Source organism: Papilio machaon, chromosome 17 (assembly GCF_912999745.1).
Source record: "Papilio machaon chromosome 17, ilPapMach1.1, whole genome shotgun sequence".
Lineage (NCBI taxonomy): Eukaryota > Metazoa > Arthropoda > Insecta > Lepidoptera > Papilionidae > Papilio > Papilio machaon.
In genome coordinates, this window is record NC_060002.1 from 2,782,526 (window position 1) to 2,802,821 (window position 20,296).

General features: G+C 33.6%; 1 protein-coding gene across 2 annotated transcripts in view; it reads right to left on the bottom strand.

Moving 5' to 3' along the window:
- The window catches only part of LOC106721645 (uncharacterized protein PB18E9.04c), a 181,813-nt gene that overhangs the window by 17,488 nt on the left and 144,029 nt on the right, over window positions 1-20,296 (bottom strand). For both annotated transcript variants that reach the window (XM_014516650.2, XM_045681944.1), the window contains exons 5-6: window positions 14,926-15,071; window positions 272-390 (exon numbers count right to left, since the gene is read on the bottom strand). In XM_014516650.2, the coding sequence (XP_014372136.2) occupies window positions 272-390; window positions 14,926-15,071 (265 nt within the window). The remainder of the gene's footprint in view (window positions 1-271; window positions 391-14,925; window positions 15,072-20,296) is intronic.

Sequence of the window (20,296 nt, forward strand, 5' to 3'; positions counted from 1 at the left end):
GATTTTTTGACTCTCCTGTAAAGTTCATACTTTCGGCGTTACAGCGTTTACGCTTTCCAGCGTCGATATGTTTATTATGGATAGCTACAAACTTAGAGGAACACCGAAGAAAGTATGTACGGATTGTTTGAAAGAGGATACGCATACGAAAGGAGTGAGTTCAGATATAACGGCTGATGAATACGCATGGATGCATATGTATGAAAGATTAGTGCATACTGTGCTAGCCTAATGTACAGATAAGGGCAGGTTCATGATAAGTTTTACTTACAGATGATCTTGTCGTTTGAAGGCCTTCGCACATGTAATGCAGACGTACTTGCGCTCGTCGCTGTGAGTTAGTTTGTGCTTGGCTAGGGCTGATGCGTTGCCGAACACCTTGTTGCAAACCTGAGGGATAGATAGAAGGAAATTAGTTTTAAGTTTGTTTTGTCTCTTCTTAGTATTAATCCATACATACTTTCTTCGGTGTTCCTATACCTTTGTAGCCATCCATAATCAATATACTGTTACATACATTATTAGCGGCACTCCTGCACTTTTAAGGTCGTACCCCTATATAACAAACATAATTGTAAAGTTCCCCCTTTGAAACACATATACAAAAATTTATTGTTATACCTTTCACTCTCTTCAGAAAACAGAGATAACAATATGTTTGTGAAGGTATTTCGTTAATGTAAACTCGAGGTAACACTGATTCATATTTATCAGCTGTTTAATGGTATGAACATGATTGATTAGTGAAGTAAAATTACTTCTCACTTTGATTTTATTTTATAACATGACTTGTAAGTATTTTAACTAGAGAATTTTTATTAACATAATATTCTAATTAATTATTTAGGAGCATTGCACAAAGAAGCCAAAATGTGCGAGTTCGGCCACCGTTAAAATGAAAGCGACGTAATATTAAGTTGCGCCATGTAATAACAGAGAAACGGGTCGGAACAAGTCCCCGGGCGGCGACCCTAATGCCGTGTTTGTTTCTCATCTAATTAAGAAGGCCTTTCGTTTTCTTAGACTGTTTTCATTCGAAATGACCACGGGGGCGCTCGAGATATCGCGTGTTCAAGATTACGAGATTATGCCACTATTATTCTTAATTATTAATATATTTTTTTATTCATACTAGATGTACTGAATAGGCACTTCCTAAACTAGCGTGTACAAGACCACATCACCATTTATCATCAGTTGTTGCAATATTACTGGCAGATTACAAAACGATGTCCTTTCGTATTTTTTTTTATAATTTGAAGAAAAAACTGTTGATATTATCTGAACAATGCAACATCTATCGAACAACCCTTAACTGAAAAAGTGACTAACGAAATACACCAGAGATTGGAGTCCGAAAATATGTTGACAAGAAATATGTAGGCCAGAGTTCCTCCGTCTCTCAGCTGAACGGTATTGTTTGGGAGTGGTTATTGCCCACCGACATGAATACTTTACGACGACCTCACAACTATTGTGAGAAAGTTTCCACGTCTATAATAATAAAAAACGTCGGAGGCACAAACAAGAAATTGGGCCAGCTTCTTACCTCATCGACATATTGTCCATATGAAATCAGATTTTATTTGAACCCGCATCAACAAGTTACGTTGGAGGAAACTTTGGAAACTAATGAATTATTAAATTTATCACTCGACTTGGAAATTGTTTTGAGGAAAAATAAAACAATAATTCTTTTGCCGCTAGTATTTCACCAATGACGTTTGTAGAAATAAAATAGGTAGATGGAGAATCAATAAAGGATTGTTTTTTTTTTTATTTTACAGTGCGCGGATAGAGCAAAACCGAAGATCAATTAATTAATTTACAAAATAACTACCATTGTATATTATTTGTTATAAAAATGTTTATAAATGATTTAAGGCTTTATAATTTTGTATCAATTTACGATTTTTTTCATCACTCGATGCAGTCAGTGTGGGAAGGAAATGAAACAATACATTTTGTAGCGGAAGCCCGATAAGGATGAAATTATGCAAATTGAATTCACACAGTTACTGTGCTAATAAAAATAAATTTAAATATAAACAATATAAACATGTCACGTATTGTACGAACATTTTTTACTTGATCGTAACGTATCGTGTCGTATGATTATTTATACATATAAATAACTAGCTTTTACCCGCGACTCCGTCCGCGCGGAATAAAAAAAATGCACACAAGATAAAAAAGTTCGTTATGTCCGTCTCCTAGTTCAAAGCTACCTCCCCATCAATTTTCAGCTAAATCTGTTCGACCAATCGTCAGTTATAAATAGTGTAACTAACACAACTTTCTTTTATATATATAGATGTACGATACTTGACATCTTTCATGACCAAATTTTCATAAATACTAGTTATGTAACTAGTATTTAAGAAAATTTTGTAACAAAAAAATAAAAAAAATTATATTTGTTTCGATTTTATTCAATTGTAAATGTTCCATTATTTGAGAATTACGAGAAAAAAAGAGATTTGTAATGACATTTATTTGAAGGATTAATTGCGGTACTATTTTAGTCTATACTATAGACTCTATAGCGTAGTATAAAGTGTTAAACGGCCTTTATATTTAATGGATGCCCATTAAATAAAATAAGTAATGTCTTCCTTTGCTGGACCGCTAACTTATCTCCGTGAGCGGGACTATGTATGGGAGGGGATATGGTTTTATAGATCATAAAGTTGTAAAGACGGGACGTATAAATGTTCGGATTAATCTGAAACGGTTTTTGAAGTCTATCGTCAGAATGTTAAATTTAGAGGCCATTAAAAGTTTCAATGTTCGTTATTAGTTACGGATTTATTGGATTTAGTTTTCATAGTAATACACCCGAAGGTTTAATGTTATCATAAGCCTTTTTGTACTTAAATTTCATTTAACGGTTTATTGAGTTTGTTAACACATAAATATGATTTACCGGAATATCGAAAGTACATTTTTTATTCCACCAAAAACTTACATCTAATGCTTGATAAAGTCTGCGTTGTTGTTAAGATTTAGGATTGATTTAGGTGAGATAGAACAAATCTTCGACGAAGGTAGGATAAAAAGGGCGGGCCTCTTTATCCGGGGCTGGTAAACTTTTATATCCGACGAACATTTTATTTGTAAGCCTCGCGCGGGCGCGCTGATCCGGCGACTGGGGCCTCACGCACGGACCCACTCATCTCTATCTCTTCATATAAAATTGTTTGTCATAGTTATAATGTTGATTGGATATACTCACTAGGCAAGCCATGCGGATTCATCGCTCGATTTAATTAAAGGCCGTAGCATGTTTTTAAATACACTATAACCTTTGATATTTAAGCTCACTAATTTGGAAACGAATCGTGCTTATTCAATTGGTAGTTTAAGAGATAAGCGCGTTTAAAAAAGTCTTTATAAAGATAACGACGACGAAATCATTTCAATTATGTATATACGTTTATATTCTAACACTACTTTGTGATATCCTTCAAGTAAAAAGCGTAGTTTGATAAATTTAACCGATATAATATGTCCATCATTTTATTAGTGATTTTCAATGAAATACGTATACAAAACAAATTGAATATTGACAATTTAGTATTTCGTAACAATTGGACTAAGATTGCTTAGTAATACAATTGAATTATTCGCACAGCCTTTGGCGAGAAATGGCTGATGCCTGGGAACTATTGACGGCAGATCGAAGATGCCTCGAGGGCATTGACGTAGCTTTCAGCTTGCGTCAAGTAAAACAGTCACGTGGAATGCGAAATCAGGCCAATTCATGGCATTCATTGATTGGTTAAGTTTAGTTCATCCTTGAAAATGAATTATTCATTAATGGTTTGAGTAATTTGTAAAACGAATTGACAAGAAAAAGGTGGAGGGTAAGCAGAATTACTATAATATAGTGGCATAGTTAATAATAATAATCCATAATGATCACAGAAAAATGTGCAACTTATAAATAGTCAAGATAACATTTAAGGTGCCAACATTCTTTAAAAGGACTAAAATGCAGTAAAACAATATCGCAGGGTAATAATTACTATGTATATAATCTTCCTAGCCTACCAGCTGTCTTTAAATCCACCAAAGATAGTGTTCGATTCGCATTAACGATAGCGAACGTAAGAATATTAAAAAAAATAATTTCAATGCAGCTAAGTATTGTACTTTTCCTAAGCTGTGAGAGTTATTTCTCATTTGTTTTATTGTTTACATTTACCCCCTGAACGCAGAAGCCTCCCTTGCCCTGCCATTTGTCACCCGCGCCGCAGCTTTTGTTCTCTCATTTCAAAGATATTTGTCATTTTAGAAATAGAAAGCGCTTCATTATTTGCCCCTGTTTTGTCAGGATTCTATAACTCGGTCTTTGTTAGAAACCTGTCGCGGTTGTTTTCAGTGTTTACTTTGACGATACACTTGTGGATCAAGTAACTTAAAAATAAAAAAATCTCTTCACGCGGGCGAGTAAACTGGAATAAGTCTGGCATAAAAGAAGTTCATTTGTATCTAATTTAAAATTAAAAACATTATATTTTAAAAATTGACAATAGTTAGTTGGGGTCGCGGTTTCTATAGTGGTGTACGAATTCGTCTTCTTCAACAGTTTTACCTTATATTAGTTCCAACAGTTTACTGGTGAAAATGTAAAACTTTCTTATTAATATGTGCAAATTATTTTTGTATTCCTGAAGATAAAATATGATAAAGGCAAATAGATTTGAGGTTAAACGAATAAATCATTAGGAGAACGAAGTATTGTTTCACATTCGCGTTGCGTGCGTGCGTTTGCCTAGTGTGTCGGGATCAGGGGCCGCTAGGCTTTCAGATAAAGCGCCTCCGTAATATAAAAAGTTTGCCAAAAGCCTCGCCTTTTATCCCCGCGCCGCGCCGTGCCCTGGATTTATTTTATCCAACCTTCATCAATCGAAACAGGTATAAGCTATTTGTTTCAACATTGTATAAAGCGTTAGTCTATAAGGTCACGTGCATTATCACGTAAATAGGTCTCTTGAGTTATATCGGAATATAAACAGATTTTTTAGTCTTGAATATTAAATTTTTTACAAGTGAAAAATTATGAATTTATTTTCAAGTATTGACTTACTTATGATGAAGACAAATAATATATTTTTGAATTAATTCTACCCCTTAAGTAAGGATAATTTCTCGCAGACTTATTGCTCAGGCAGTAACCACAAGGTTCACGAGCTTGTAAATGACTAAATTTAGATGCTCTTCGTATAATTTTATAATATTTAAAGAGTAGCAAATTAACCTTATAATGTTTCGATGGATATCAAACTATATATATTTGCAACATTAAAACAAACATAATAAACGTAATATAAAAATACTTTCATTAATTTTAGAGCATAATTTATAATGAGATGTATAGAAAGTCGTTAAAATGGTTCAGGTTACATAGTGGATTGCAGGTGTATCGCTGTCCGCATCGGATTACCCGACGAGCCTTGGAAGGCTGCCCGCGGCTACGTTATCTACTATCTAACTCAGGCTAGCCGTTATAGTATGCGAATTACCTTGCCGGGTGTTATAACTTTAAAAACAGGTTTTATATGCAACAATAGCACACTACCAAAGTTTAAATATTTTTAACTAGCGACGATAAAAAATAAAAATAAAAAGTAGTCTATAACATACTCCAGTACATCAGCTACCTTCTTGTTATAGTTCTGTCAAAATCTGTCCAGGCGTTTCGGAGATTACCCGGAACAAAAGCGGAATTGCGGACAGACAGATAGACAGACAATGATTATAAAAATATATTTTTCGTAATTAGATATAAAAATACATCATATATGTACGAAATATTTTTTACTTACCTACTTCATTTTAATTAACATGTATAGATTAATTACTTTAGCTTTAACATAATAAAGTCGTGAGTTCTCTCTTTAATAGGTTTAATTAAATGGTAAATATTTGCACTTCATTTTAAACTGAATTAATTAAACTTGCACAACTTGGTTTAAACGCAACCATCTAGAATTAAGTCGTATCAAACTTGAGCGGTAGAATATGTAAATTCGAATTTCCAACTTTTGAAAAAAGTATTCTAGAATAGAAAACTATTAAAAGTTTGGAATTAGTTTAAAAAATTGCAGCTGTTTAAGTTATGTGATATGGTAGAGTAAACTTTCTTAAAACAATGTGCGTATATATGTATGTAGTATGTGTTAGAAGAAGGCTTATCGTAGCCTGGCAGTCGCCCAACCGCCGCACCGGCTCAGCAATGGCTTTGCGACGGACCGCGGATCAACTGCTTTTAACTTAATACCCCTTCGTATAGTCAAAGAATTAAATTCACTTCCCACTTAGGATCAAGTATCCTACAGTATATTGCCACCACTGCCTGCTAGGCTATGACAAGCTTTCGAATTAATTGCATCGTGAGCGACAGATGTTTGTCTAAGTCCTCGACCGTATATAGAAAAGTTCAATGTCTTACTTCTTTCTTCTTAGTAGATGAATACTGTACTAGTGCTAGTAGTATGAATGTGAAAGTTTTTATGTTTGGATGGATATTTGTAAGGTTTTTCCAGAACGATTCAACTGATCTCGCTGTAATTTGGCATAAATGTAAAAAATACTAAGAAATAAGCAAGGTGTTGATTTTTAATTTCGCACGGATGGAGTCGCGGACAAAAGCTAGTTAATAATTAAACTAAGCAAAAATGTCATGGAATGTTAGAATACCAATAATTAAAACAAAAAAACTTGAGAGGTGTCAAGGGACACCCGGATGGAACGAAGTTCCTTTCGATTAATTAGTGAAGGAATCAACATTTATTCTATGAATAAAAAACTTAAGTCTTCACAAGAAGTACATTTCACAAAAGTGTCGTGACAACTTTTCGTAAGAATTTTTTCCGTCTAGCCCCCTTTCACAACGCGCGATAAGGAACTTCGTTCCAAAAACTACGTAGTGTAATTTTATAACATTTTATGTATGTTTTTAAATCAATAAACAATGTCGCGTTACAATCGGAACTTTACAAGTTCTTAGGTACTTTGTAGAGTTGCTATTCAGGGAAAATGAAACACGCAAAGTTTGTGTAAGGGATTGTAAAAGTCACAGGTATGGGAACAAAACACTTCTGGAATTATTATTCCCGTCTTCCTCGAGTCGGGAACTCGTCGGTAACGTGAACAAAGAACAAGGCTTATAGTACTTACATCGTAAAACAAAAAAAGAACTTGTAGAAAGTTGAATAGTATTAGGCAATCGGAGCTTTACGCTCGCTTCTCCGACAACAGACCGTTTAAAAAAAGCACAATAAAATAATCTTTTTATACGTGCAATATTATCTACTAGCTATTGCCCGCGACTCCGTCCTCCCGGAATTGAAAAAATTAACTTAATTATTAGCCTATGTTTTCTTCCAGACTCTGTTCTACATGTATGCCAAATTCAATCGAGATCCGTTAAGCCGTTCTGCAGATGCCTTCAAACAAACATCCATCCATCCATCCATCTAAACATTCGCATTTATAATATAAGTAAGAAGTATGATGTATTTCCAGGAAATCAAAACAACTGGGGTGAATGTAGTAAAGACATTGGGTGCGATCAGATTTTTTTTAGTTGCTTCATAAGTTGATTTTTCCTTGTCTATTACACAGTAACTATATAGGTAGAAATCTGCTACTCGTGTGAAGCCTGAAGGACTTTTATTAGAATCTTAATACCTTCGTTGGACTTTTTCCAAAAACTGCATTATTGGCACTATAGTAATATTGAATATTTTCCAGCATTTTAAAATAATTGAGGGAAAAGTTTTAGTTGGTAACTATTGTGAGATATTTCAATCACTGGGTACAGGATATCAAAATGGTTTAAATTTCTAAAATCCGTTGTATCGCTTCGTTTTTCCGTGCATTTGAGTTTAGTGCCTGATAATAAATAACTATGTAATATTAATTAGTGAGAATTATTTTGTTTTTAAATCAAGTCTTGATTTAAAAAGCTGAATGCAGAACTAAATGTTTTATAAACGTATTTATGTTGTAACTAGCTGTCGCCCGTGACTCCGTCCGCGCGGAATTAAAAAAAAACGTAATAATAGCCTATGTGTTCTTCCAGACTATGTTCTACATCTGTGCTAAATTTCATCAAGATCCATTGAGCCGTTCCGGAGATACCTTCAAACAAACATCCATCTATCCATCTATCCATCTAAACATTCACATTTATAATATTAGTAAGATTACGAGTATACGAGGGTAGAAGACGTTTGAAATAAACGAATAATGCTTAAATCTGACACAAGGCGTTCTGCACCGATACAATCGAAGGAAAACAAGAGAGCCGTTCGTTGAATATTCGTAATTGGTTGATTAATTATTAGCAGAATAGCGAGATGGGGTTAAAACGAGACGAGGGTCGCCTCCAGATCTACAGCGCGCGACATCAATAACGTTTAATTGGTAAGGACCATCAAGGCTATTACCCAGACGGCCCAATTAGCAGTATCAGTTCGAATCTCATTCTCCCTATCCCGCCTACCGCTCATATCTCCGAGTTTTGGTGAAGAGATTAAATTATTATGGCTATAGACATGAAAACTGGAAACAGTGATCATTAATGTTAGTTACTTAATCCGTTGTTATCGGCATATATGTCTCATGTTGAGGGTTGAGGCTTTATTAAATCTCGCGTCTTAAAGACAAACTTATCAGGCGTTATAATATCTTTCAATATTTGCTAATGTTTTGAAGCATTAAAAACCATTCAAATTAATTTTATGTATGCAACCTAATTTATTAATTAGGATTTTATACTTGACTTATGTCATAGACTTTAAATTATATCAATACTAGCTGTCGCCCGCGACTGCGAACGCGCAGAATTAAAAACAAACGTTATAAGTATCCTATGTGTTCTTCCAGACTATGTTCTACATCTGTGCCAAATTTCATCAAGATCCGTTGAGCTGTTTCGGAGATACCTTCAAACAAACATCCATCCATCCATATAAACATTCGCATTTATAATATTAGTAAGATTTACACACAAATAAAAAAGGTCTGCCGTTTTAATATACATATTGGTAATGTTATCGTATGTAAGTATGTCAAAAATCCTTTTTTCAACTGCGGTGAGTGAGGCGAATCACACGGTTACAATTAACGTGGGTTTTCGCTGCAAAAAAATTATAGTGTCGTCTCTTTCATTCTCTCTCTAAAAAACCTGAGATACCAAAATATTTATGTATGTATACACCTTTCGGCAATGAAAAATGTTACTTTCCTACCTACAGAATATCCGGTTACCTAAAGTTTGTTTAAGAGCGGTTCGTCATGGCTTTGAATAATGGGGAGTGACGTCACACGCCCTTTACGTTACCACCCTTCTCCCCCGGAATCCGTTACCCTACCTTCACCTCCTTTGTTGATATTACGCTGACCTATAAACACAATTTGTCGTTTCCCTTTCGTCTGAATTCTATTCGTTTGTATTTTTGCTAAATTAAAGGTATATTGATAGAATGGTGTCATTTGTTATTGATTGTTATAGTAAATAGGATTATTTTTACCCTGTTATATTTATTTTAGAACAACATCACATAGGTCTGTGTCTAGGCCTGTTAAAACTTGACTCTAAAGTACGGGTAGAATTTATGGTCGTCATAATTTACAAGACCACGATATAGTTGAAAGAGTCAACAATGAAAATCGAGAAAAAAATATGGACTTTGAATCTGGGCGTGGGCCTTACAATTATATCTGTATTCTGTATTAGTTACAAATTGGAAAAGTTACATAACGTTTCAGAAAGTTGCAGAACTACATAGCTGTGGGAACAAATACAATGTTTAGAGGTTTGGGTTTAAAGGTTTCAGATCCCTTCGTTTCTATATAGTTCATTGTTCTAAAAGGTTTGTAATTATAAATAGGATGGAGATTATTGTTTATTATGTTAGAATGAAACGTTTTAAAACGAAACGTTTTAAAAAGAAAGTGGTCACTAAGTCCCTTGAGGCTGCACTCACACTCGTTTTGTATTTTAGATTTCTCTTACCAAAGCTACAATATGTGTGTTTTTTGGTGATCATTAGGCGAATATGAGTGAATGCGGCAGTGTATATTTATTATTAGGGAAAAAATGCCTTGTGGTGCCATCAGATATGGGAGATACACGTCGGGTTGGACAGTATGGACTTTTAGTTTTTGAGTTCCACAATAATACTGGCAATAACTCAGTGTCGTTAACTGGTCATTAAATTTTAATTTTTACTTTGTATCCAGCAGTTAAATTAATTTTTTATAAAAAGGTTAAGTCATAGGAAAGGATGATGCGTGCGAGCCTTAAGGATTTAAAGATTAAAGCCTTGTGCTGCCATCTTACGTTGATCCTTTGCCTTTTCGTATTTACCACTGACAGCGCATCACTCGTAAATCCCGTTTTATAAATTCGATTTTCATATCGTTGTTTACTCGTATACACGGGTAAATTTGATTTTGTGTGTAAATGACGGATTCATTTAGGGTAACTTCGTAAAGGTGTGAGAGAGTTGTGTTATAAATGTTAGTTGTGTTTATGTGAAATAAGTCTTAAATTTAATACCCAATAATCTAATTTGATGCACGCTTGATAGGACGTGTAGGATTAACAACTTTAGCATCCTACCGAAGTAAAAGCGTCAAGTGAAGATACTATCGGTTTATTCTATCACTATTTTTAGTTACGAGTTCAAACACCACTACCGTCAGCGCCAACATGGCGAAAATTAAATAGGCACAACATATTACGGCTTATACCCTATCCAATTGAATAGAGGTCCGAGGTAATACCGCTTCTACTTTTTCAGTCCTTTTTACTCTTTCTTTTGTAATTTATAGCTGATGATATTGAGAGAGACGTGATCGTTGATATCTTTTATTAATTTTTCTGCAGTATTACATAAGAAATAAGTAAATACTAGCCGTGGACTAAGTTTCGCTTTCATCATCATCATCATCAGCTCACTATACGTCCCCACCGAGGGGCTCGGATTCTACCCCAAGTTAGGGGTGACTAGGCCATAGTCAACCACGCTGGCCAAGTGTGGTTTGGTTGACTTCACACATATCATTGAATTTCTTCTCAGATATGTGCAGGTTGCATCACGATGTTGTCCTTCACCGTAAGAACGTCGGATAAATGTACATATTACGTAAATCGAAAATCGAAAAACACATTGGTACATGGCGGGATTCGAACCCAGGATCTGCAGATTGCAAGTCAAGTGCTTAACCCCTGAGCCACCGACGCTCTAAAGTTTCGCTTTGATTTTCCATATTATAGATCGTTATGTTTAGTATGAAATTTACACTACGTAAATATTGTACAGTCAGCTTCATAAATATAGTGGCAGTCAAGATATCCAAATATATAGGAACACCTAAAGTGATCAATTATATAAGTACAACCAAAGTCATCAAATTAATTGAAGCATCCACTCTGCTCAAAAAGATCGAAGCGTTCACATCGTCATATATATGAGTACATTCAAAGTGCCCATAATTATAGTAACAGACAGAGCGTCAATAGTAACGAAGCATCGAAAGTATGCAAAAATATCGTAACATTAGACAAAATTGAACTCTGTCTCTATTCACTTAAGATACACTTTGAAATATACTACTTCTGTTAAATTAATTTGACATTTTATAATCAAAACATTTTTTTGCTATTTACTACAAGTTTACGTCCCGCATGACAGATACTAGATAGATAAGCAATATCAAATTTTAATTTGTCACCATATATGCCAGTTTGGCCTTACGGCTTAACTGTTCGCTGTAATACGCAGTTTTGGCGATTCGAATCCCAAACTTTTTTATACATTTTTTAAGGTTTTTTATTTTATTATCAAAGCGTTATATAAAATTGAACTTTATCGCAACAATTATTGGTTACAATAGTAGTCGAATACGACATCTTTAAAAATTAAGGAACCACAATATTCCTTGTCCCTTTTTTTAACCGAGTCGTCATTAGCATGTTTTTTATTGTTCACGTTTGTTATTGTAAGTTTCGTCATTAAATTCCGCGCGGACTGTCACTGGCGACATCTTATACGTGTAATAAATCTATGCTTGGAAAATTCTACTGCAACCGGACTGAAGATACCTAACAGTAAGAGAAAAATATTTTGATACAAATTGTCAATTAATTTAACAGAAGTTGTATAATTTCAAAGTGTATTTCAAGGATATGGATATACGAGTAGAATTCAATTTCAATGACCGCAATGACAAGTGAAAACACTCTCCGCCCACTCGCTTTATTCCGAGATGGCCGAACCTAATCGTTATTAATTTTATATAAATATTTAATACCCCAAAAATTAAAATTTAAAATTGTTTTTGTTAAGAAAAAAACATATTGTAAGTACATTACCAGATTTTTCCTTTTCAGTAAAAAAAAACAAGCTCTATATGTGATTGATAATATTGAAAAATAAAAACCTTGTAAGCCTGGGATTCGAACCATTAAACTTACGTACTGCGGCGAAAATAGTAAAACACTGAAACTAGCGCATATTGTGACAGAGTAAAATTTGATATTACTTACTAGCTTTTACCCGCGACTTCGTCCGCGCGGAATAAAAAAAATGCTCACAAGATAAAAAGTTCCTATGTCCGTCTCCTAGTTCTAAGCTATCTCCCCATCAATTTTCAGCTAAATAAGTTTGACCGATCTTGAGTTATAAACAGTGTAACTAACACGACTTTCTTTTATATATATATATAGATTAGGTATCTGTCATGTATCGTCAATTTATAAATTTTAAACTTTATAATAACAAGAAGAAAAATGTTGGGTTGTCCGATAAGTTCGTGCCCATTTTTAAGGGAAGTTTTAAAGGCCCTTAAGTTTTGGAATACGTCTTTTAAATTATATTTGTTCGATTTTATTGCAAAACGTCTTATGTATTTCGGCAAAAATTAAGTGAATCAGTTTTTATAAAACTGATAGAAAAGAACGAATCGTGTCCTACCATTTGTCAAAATATGGCTGAAGTTATCCTCATTTAGTATGTACTAGCTTTTACCCGCGACTCCGTCCGCGCGGAATAAAAAATAGAAAACGGGGTAAAAATTATCCTATGTCCGTTTCCTCGTTCTAAGCTACCTGCCCACCAATTTTCAGTCAAATCGATTCAGCCGTTCTTCAGTCGTTCATGAGTTATCTAAACATGTCATATGTTTTCAATAATTGTAATATATTCGGGTCTATTCTAAGCTACCTATTAAAAATCGGAACGAACTTATTAGACAACCTATTATGTTGATATAAAATGTCAAATGAATTTAACAGAAGTAGTATATTTCAAAGTGTATCTTAAGTGAATAGAGACAGAGTTCAATTTTGTCTAATGTTACGATATTTTTGCATACTTTCGATGCTTCGTTACTATTGACGCTCTGTCTGTTACTATAATTATGGGCACTTTGAATGTACTCATATATATGACGATGTGAACGCTTCGATCTTTTTGAGCAGAGTGGATGCTTCAATTAATTTGATGACTTTGGTTGTACTTATATAATTGATCACTTTAGGTGTTCCTATATATTTGGATATCTTGACTGCCACTATATTTATGAAGCTGACTGTACAAGAACTGATGAATGGGTACATTTGTCCTAAATTTCGTGTATCAATAGAGTACTCTTGTTCCTTATGTGCCAAAGTTAATACCGTGTACTAAAGTATATTTAATAACACGAACAAGATAACAAAATTTAGGAGTATTTTGTATATACTGGTTGCTTGTATCTTACTATATATATAGGTAATAGTAATAGATTCTGAATAGAAATTGAATGCCCATATCGACAAAGCTTCAAGTGGCAATAACAATGTATTGTTCATTGAACTAGAAAAATGCCCTTACCTTACTATAAAGGGTTCTTTCGATATGAAATATCCGATGAGTACATGGACGTATTGTTTGCTTGCGTGTGTTTGATATGTTTATATGTGTGCGTGAGTCTTTGTAGAATGTAAGACAAATGGATTGAATAGAATCTGTCAATCGTCACGGGACCGGAAACATAAAGAAGACATACAGGTTTTCGAACGAAATATCGTGACATATATGTTACTAAACATAGTACTATGTACTTTGGGAACGGTGTGTCAGTTGTTATGTACCACAATTAAGTACATATGTTCTAAAGTAGTTTTGTGGTTAAAGATAGATAAAGTATTTGGTGTATTGATAAGTTTGAGTAAGACAAAAATCGTTTTTATAGAACGTACATTTGGGAGACATTATTTTTTACGTTAATCTTAGACACAGTAGGTACTTAAAGATAAGCTTCTACAATTTCTAAAGCTTATAAAAAGCTTTTACCATTGTTGAAACTATTTTTATCTAGTGTTTTATTACTTGCGTACTTGTAATGTATGTATACCACAAATTTTTTTTAGTGTTACGTTTTTTTGTGAAGAAAAAAATATTATTTTCTTTTATGTCTTGTACACTCACACTCAAGGGCAATGAAATGACATTCTTTCTTTACAACGTGTAATAATAACAGCGAATGTGTTAAGAAAATGAAAGAGCGTGGAGTCGTGTAAATTATATTGCTCTGAATATTTTTTCTTTTATTTACCCCATTCTTATTTTATTTCATTGTTAAAAATGAATACTTATTATGATCGTGCAGAAATTGTACATATATCATGACAAAATACATCAATTTTATGGTGTGAAACTTCGTACCCGATTGTCGAGATGTCTAAATATTTCACAAACATTTTAGATTTAAAAATGTTGCCTTGGGCAATCCAATCCCTTAGATAGCCGTTTGGTCATCTTACACGTAATAACACAGCAACTCTTATTCATAACTGTCATGATTAACGTCAGTAAAAGTTTTCTTCAATAATCAAGGATTGGATAGAAATAGTGACATTACCTGACACTGCTGCGGCCCCTGTCGGTTGGGCGAGGCGGGCTTGGGGCGCACTTTGCGTGACAGCGGACGCGCCTCCAGTCCTGTCACCGCCACAGACACCGTCGCAATGCCACCCACCACGCTCGATGATGATGAAGTTGTACACTCTGTAACAAATTTATAATCATAACTACCGCTCTTTAAATCTTTCGTTTCAGCTCTCACGTAGTGCTCACTAGTGGACAGAGTATAGGAAACAGGTTGACCGTGTCTTGGACTGTGGGCCGTCGGTAAAAGTTATGACCATTTATCGTAACCCTAATAAGGAGACGGATGAGGTTCTTTTCGTTCAATGAATACTTTCTTTCAATGAAATACTTTATTTTGTTTCAATAAAGACCGCATGTGAAATAAAGATACTTTTTTGTCTTTTCACAGCAAAAATCCGCACATATTTTGATATGATGCTAACCAACGCTCGTAAAAAATAATTCCAAAAGATAATAATTGTGATTTCCTTTTAATTTGATTTTAATGAAACTTTACGAACACTGGAAATATTTTTTAATCAAAAGCTAATTCCATTTCGTACGCAAGAATGGAGTAATAAAGCAAAGGGAAATACAATTTTTTAGATTTGATTTTAATTAATTTCGAAGTTGAAAAAGAATAAACTAGTAGCTGGGGCTGCTGCAATTATTCTGAAAGCGAACGCCCCCTGGCGGCGATCGCGGTTGCCTGCCGATTGTTCTTTTGTTACAAAAAACCATTCTATTTGTTTTGTGACATTTGGTTGAAACATTTATGTAATTGGTTAACCTAAACTAATATACAGTAAAACACAGCGAGCCTATCTCTTTTTCGCAGGCAGTAATGCATCTGTAGTTCCTCTGGTGTTGAAGATGTCCATGGACGTCGATGTTCACGTCGGTGTCCTCGCCGCTCATTTGACCCTTGCCTTAAAAAACATTACGGGGCCGCTGATAACTGTTTGTTAAAATTGTTTTGGGACAATTGAGATGCGTTTAAAAAATTAGAAATGCGTAATCTTGGACTTTGCCTGAACTGCAAATACCCTTTTATTACTAATAAGTGATGTAAGTATACAATCAATCACAAAAGAATATGTTTATTGATATGTTTTGTAACAAACATTTCTACGTTAAATTGTATAAAAAAGTTAAATAAGTAAGATTACAATTTTCAACATTTTTGCTTTCACAAACATTTTAAAAGAACTCAATAGAGTCGGAATGTGTTTTAAATTTAAATGCACATTGAAAGCTTCACTAACATTAATTGCATTCATAGACAAGAAGCTGCGACGCTGTGACTAGAGGAAAAACTCGTTGCAATGAATCTCTATTTTTTTTTAAAGCCGGCGACGCTATTCATTCCTAAAGAAAAATATGCTTCATAAATTAACTAGGTATATATAATTTTACTTTCTAAGAAATAACGGAAGCTTACTAATTGAGAATTTATCTAAATACATAAAAACGAACATAAGTTCAAATCATTCTCCTGACTTAAATGACTGACTACCTGACTAGGTAATAATAACACGGATATCTTACTAGTCAATAACATATTATGATTGATTAGATACTCAAATCCTACCAATGTAATACAGATATAGATCGTAGACGTACAAAGACAATGCGCTCGAGTGCACAAACAAAGGCAGTCGTAACGTACGACTGGGTTTAATCATCGGGAGCGCCTCACCTGCTGAATAGTGAAAGCCCTTTGACACACAAGACGGGGCAGATAGATTGGTAGACAGATTTATAGGCAGGAATAGCGGAACACTTCGATAATTCAAACAGAGGTCGGCTCCAAGATTTCTATACTTGGTATCGATTTATAGCAATGCCACAGGATGTGATAGATATATGATATTATTTAATCTTTAATATTAAAATGAATTTTTAAAGTGTTGGTTGTAGAATATTGTATCACTGTCATTAAATCTTTATGACAATTTTAGAGCAGAAAGAAATTGCTATAGACATTTAACTGAGCTTACGAGAAACTAAACTAACAAAATTAACGTCCGTGGTATAACGGACTAGATTAATTTTATTAAGATGGATTTAAAAAATCTTACACATATTAAATAATAATGTATTATTTTGGAATAATCTACGCAGCTTGTCCAAAATGTTGACAGCGTTTTTCGTATTCTAAATTTAAAATTCCTATTTTTCTTCGACGATTTCCTTTAATTGTTTACTTCATTCTTGGTATCAGGTTTACATCAATTTATGCCTAAAAAAATAAAAAATAGAATTTACCGTTCAATTGATTCTTTTGTTGGCAACAGTATGAAAAGAAAGCCCGAGATAGATCTAATATATTCATAAGATTGCCCGCGGCATCCTCTTTCTTTGTAGGAATGTATACAAAATTTATAAACATTAATGTTGGTAATTTGCATTGAAATAAAAAAAATATCGTATTACAAAATGTTTCATTAATATTCTTCATTTATAAATTAAACTTAGTATCTAATTAAAAAATATAAACGCATAAATTTCACAATCCACGTCTAGTAAAAATTAGACTAAGGTCTGTCCAAATCCTTTCTCTGGTAATCCGTTTGGATTATATAATCTTTAAGGCTTTCATCATAAAAGGAGTATTTAGCCGAAGTACATTTATGTAGTACAAGCTTCTTGCTTGTTCAAGACGTAATTTCCATAACCTATTCTACGTAATGGAAAATGTTAATCACGTTAAATTTAACAAGATGCCTCGCGAGTACGCTATACACTTCGCGAGTACGCTATACACGTCGATACTGGAGAGGCCTTGTAAGGTTCATCTTTACACACTACCCGATGCATACGACTACGTCTGCTGAGTTAGTTCATCATCATCATCTTGGGACCGTGGATCTTGGGTTCGTCACTGAACGTAGGCCTGAACGTAGGCCTCCCTCATCGATTGCCACTATTAAATTTTCTATTACTACTTTAGAAATATTTAAATCTTTTATAAATGAGAAATAACAACAGAGATACTTCGGGAATATATCTTAAGAAAAGCAATATTAAAATTATTATAATAATCAGTTGCCCGCGACTCTGTCCGCGCTGCATTAAAAAAACTTTATAAGCCTATGTGTTCTTCCAGACTATGTTCTACAACTGTGTCAAATTTCATCAAGATCCGTTGAGCCGTTCTGGAGATACCTTCGAACAAACATCAGTCCATCCGGATGGATTTAATTTTAGATGGATATCTAAACATTCGCATTTATAATATTAGTAAGATAGAAATCTATCATTTACTCGTAGAAAACAGAATTTCATTAAATATGTCACTTGTGTATTCGTTGTTCCAAATACAAAATAGTTTTGCATGAAATATCCAATTTACATGACAATTCTATTCGACTGTTTTATTAGTTACGGATTAATAGAGTATTTGGAGTCTAGCTGTAGGTAATTTAGATTGAAATTATGTTTTGATGGTTCAGTTTGAATTTGACGAGTGCGGTTTTTGTCATGCAATAATAAGAAACAATGTATAGGATAAAATGTAAAGCTTGCTTATAATAGTGCTTATTTCCTCTTAAGCTAAAAAAAGTAAAAAATAATTAAACAAGCTTAGAAATGAATAACTTAAATATTATTTAGGTCAGACTGGAGAAATGAAATCTCAAACTATAAGCATCACCTTTAAGGTATAAATATAATTTCTGTAATATAGTTTTTTTTTTTGTAATAACAAAATATACAATATTAAATCCAAGAGTAGTAAATAATTTTTTTTCTTCGTATTTTGTACCGCGATATCAAAATATATCCAAACCAAGTGTGTATCAATAAATGGAAAATTTCCAAGCACATTTGATTCGATGCCCATAAAAATGCATAAACAAAGCGTTCACGTTCGACCGTTGAATGAATGTTTGAATGGAAAAATTATTCAAATTTGTGACCCAAAGTCCCGAGGCGAGTCCACGCTGCGCAGGTTTGTATCGTTATGCTAACAGATATACATGGCCTATAATATAGACAATGCAATACTAGCTGTTGCCCAAAAATGTAAAAGCTTGGTTAGATTATTCGGCCAATCTCTAACACCTTTATATCGTACAGTTATTTAGAAGTTTTTTATCCGACAGAGTTAATTTCAAAATTACAATATTAAGTATAAATCTTGCTCCATAGAACTATTATTATTAGTAGGTATCATTTCATTAAGAGGAAATTTTCATCGCATTAACACAAGACTTTGGGCTTTAGATACAAGTACAAACGTGTAAGTCCACGTACTTGTACCATTCAGAGATATGCAAAGGTACATTTCTTATGAATTGAACGAAACTAGTTGAAGCAAACTCTTGCTTCTACACACCAGCACACAGATAAAGTTGCATCATTATTATAAACTTTGTTCATTTAGAAAGTGAGCTAAATTAAATGTAACAATTTTAACTAACTTGTTATGTATTAAAGAATCTTATTTTGTTTATTTTGCTATTCGATTTGTAAATTAAATATTTTTTATTAACTTGGAATTCCGCTTCTCTAATAATTTGGCAATTTGTTTACATCGTCAATAATTCTTTAATTGCAGGAATATAAGAAAGGCTTATTTTGTACTAGTACTGTAATAATAATTTGCAGTCCCGTAACTGGTTTTTTGATAACATTAAAAAAAATGACATCTTTATGTACTTTTAAACTTTTGTCCTAAAAAAACTTTTAAAAAAGTCCTATAAAGCAGGCTTGTAATTTTATTTACGTCGTCACTTCATTCAAATTTCCAAGTGGGAGCAATTCGTGAAGAATTGACAAGGTCGAGAATATTTTTATAGAATCATATCTGAAGTCTCATTGGGACCCTAAATGTGGCCGCAAGTACTGTAATATTACAAGTTAAGCGTTCGCTGCTGCGCTCATTTGGCCGGATCTTACACTACACCCCCGAGTGTGTTTGTGTCTTTTAGTACTGCCTACGGAATAATTCGACGAAAATTTCTACTATAGTAGTGTTCGTGTAAACTTTGTCAATATCATAAGTGGAGATAACGATGTAAAACACATTTGGAGACGATGTTTAGAGGATTTAAAATAAACAAAAACAAATGATAAGACGATAGGTGAAATGAAACATTCGATTTTTGAATGTAGTGAAAAATTTACACATTTTATGTAGATAAAAAAGAAATGGAATTTATCTAGGTTTCAAATACGTTTCTTTAAACTGAAGCTAAGTTAATGTTGTCAAAAGACGAGTTCACTTACATAATACTTTGACACGTACGAATCGTCGTTTTAATTTTAATAATACAATAAACGCTTCCCAACACGTTGTTGTTAAATTCTAAACTTTGTGAAGTATAATGAATCAATGTAAAACATAACGCGAAAGTTCG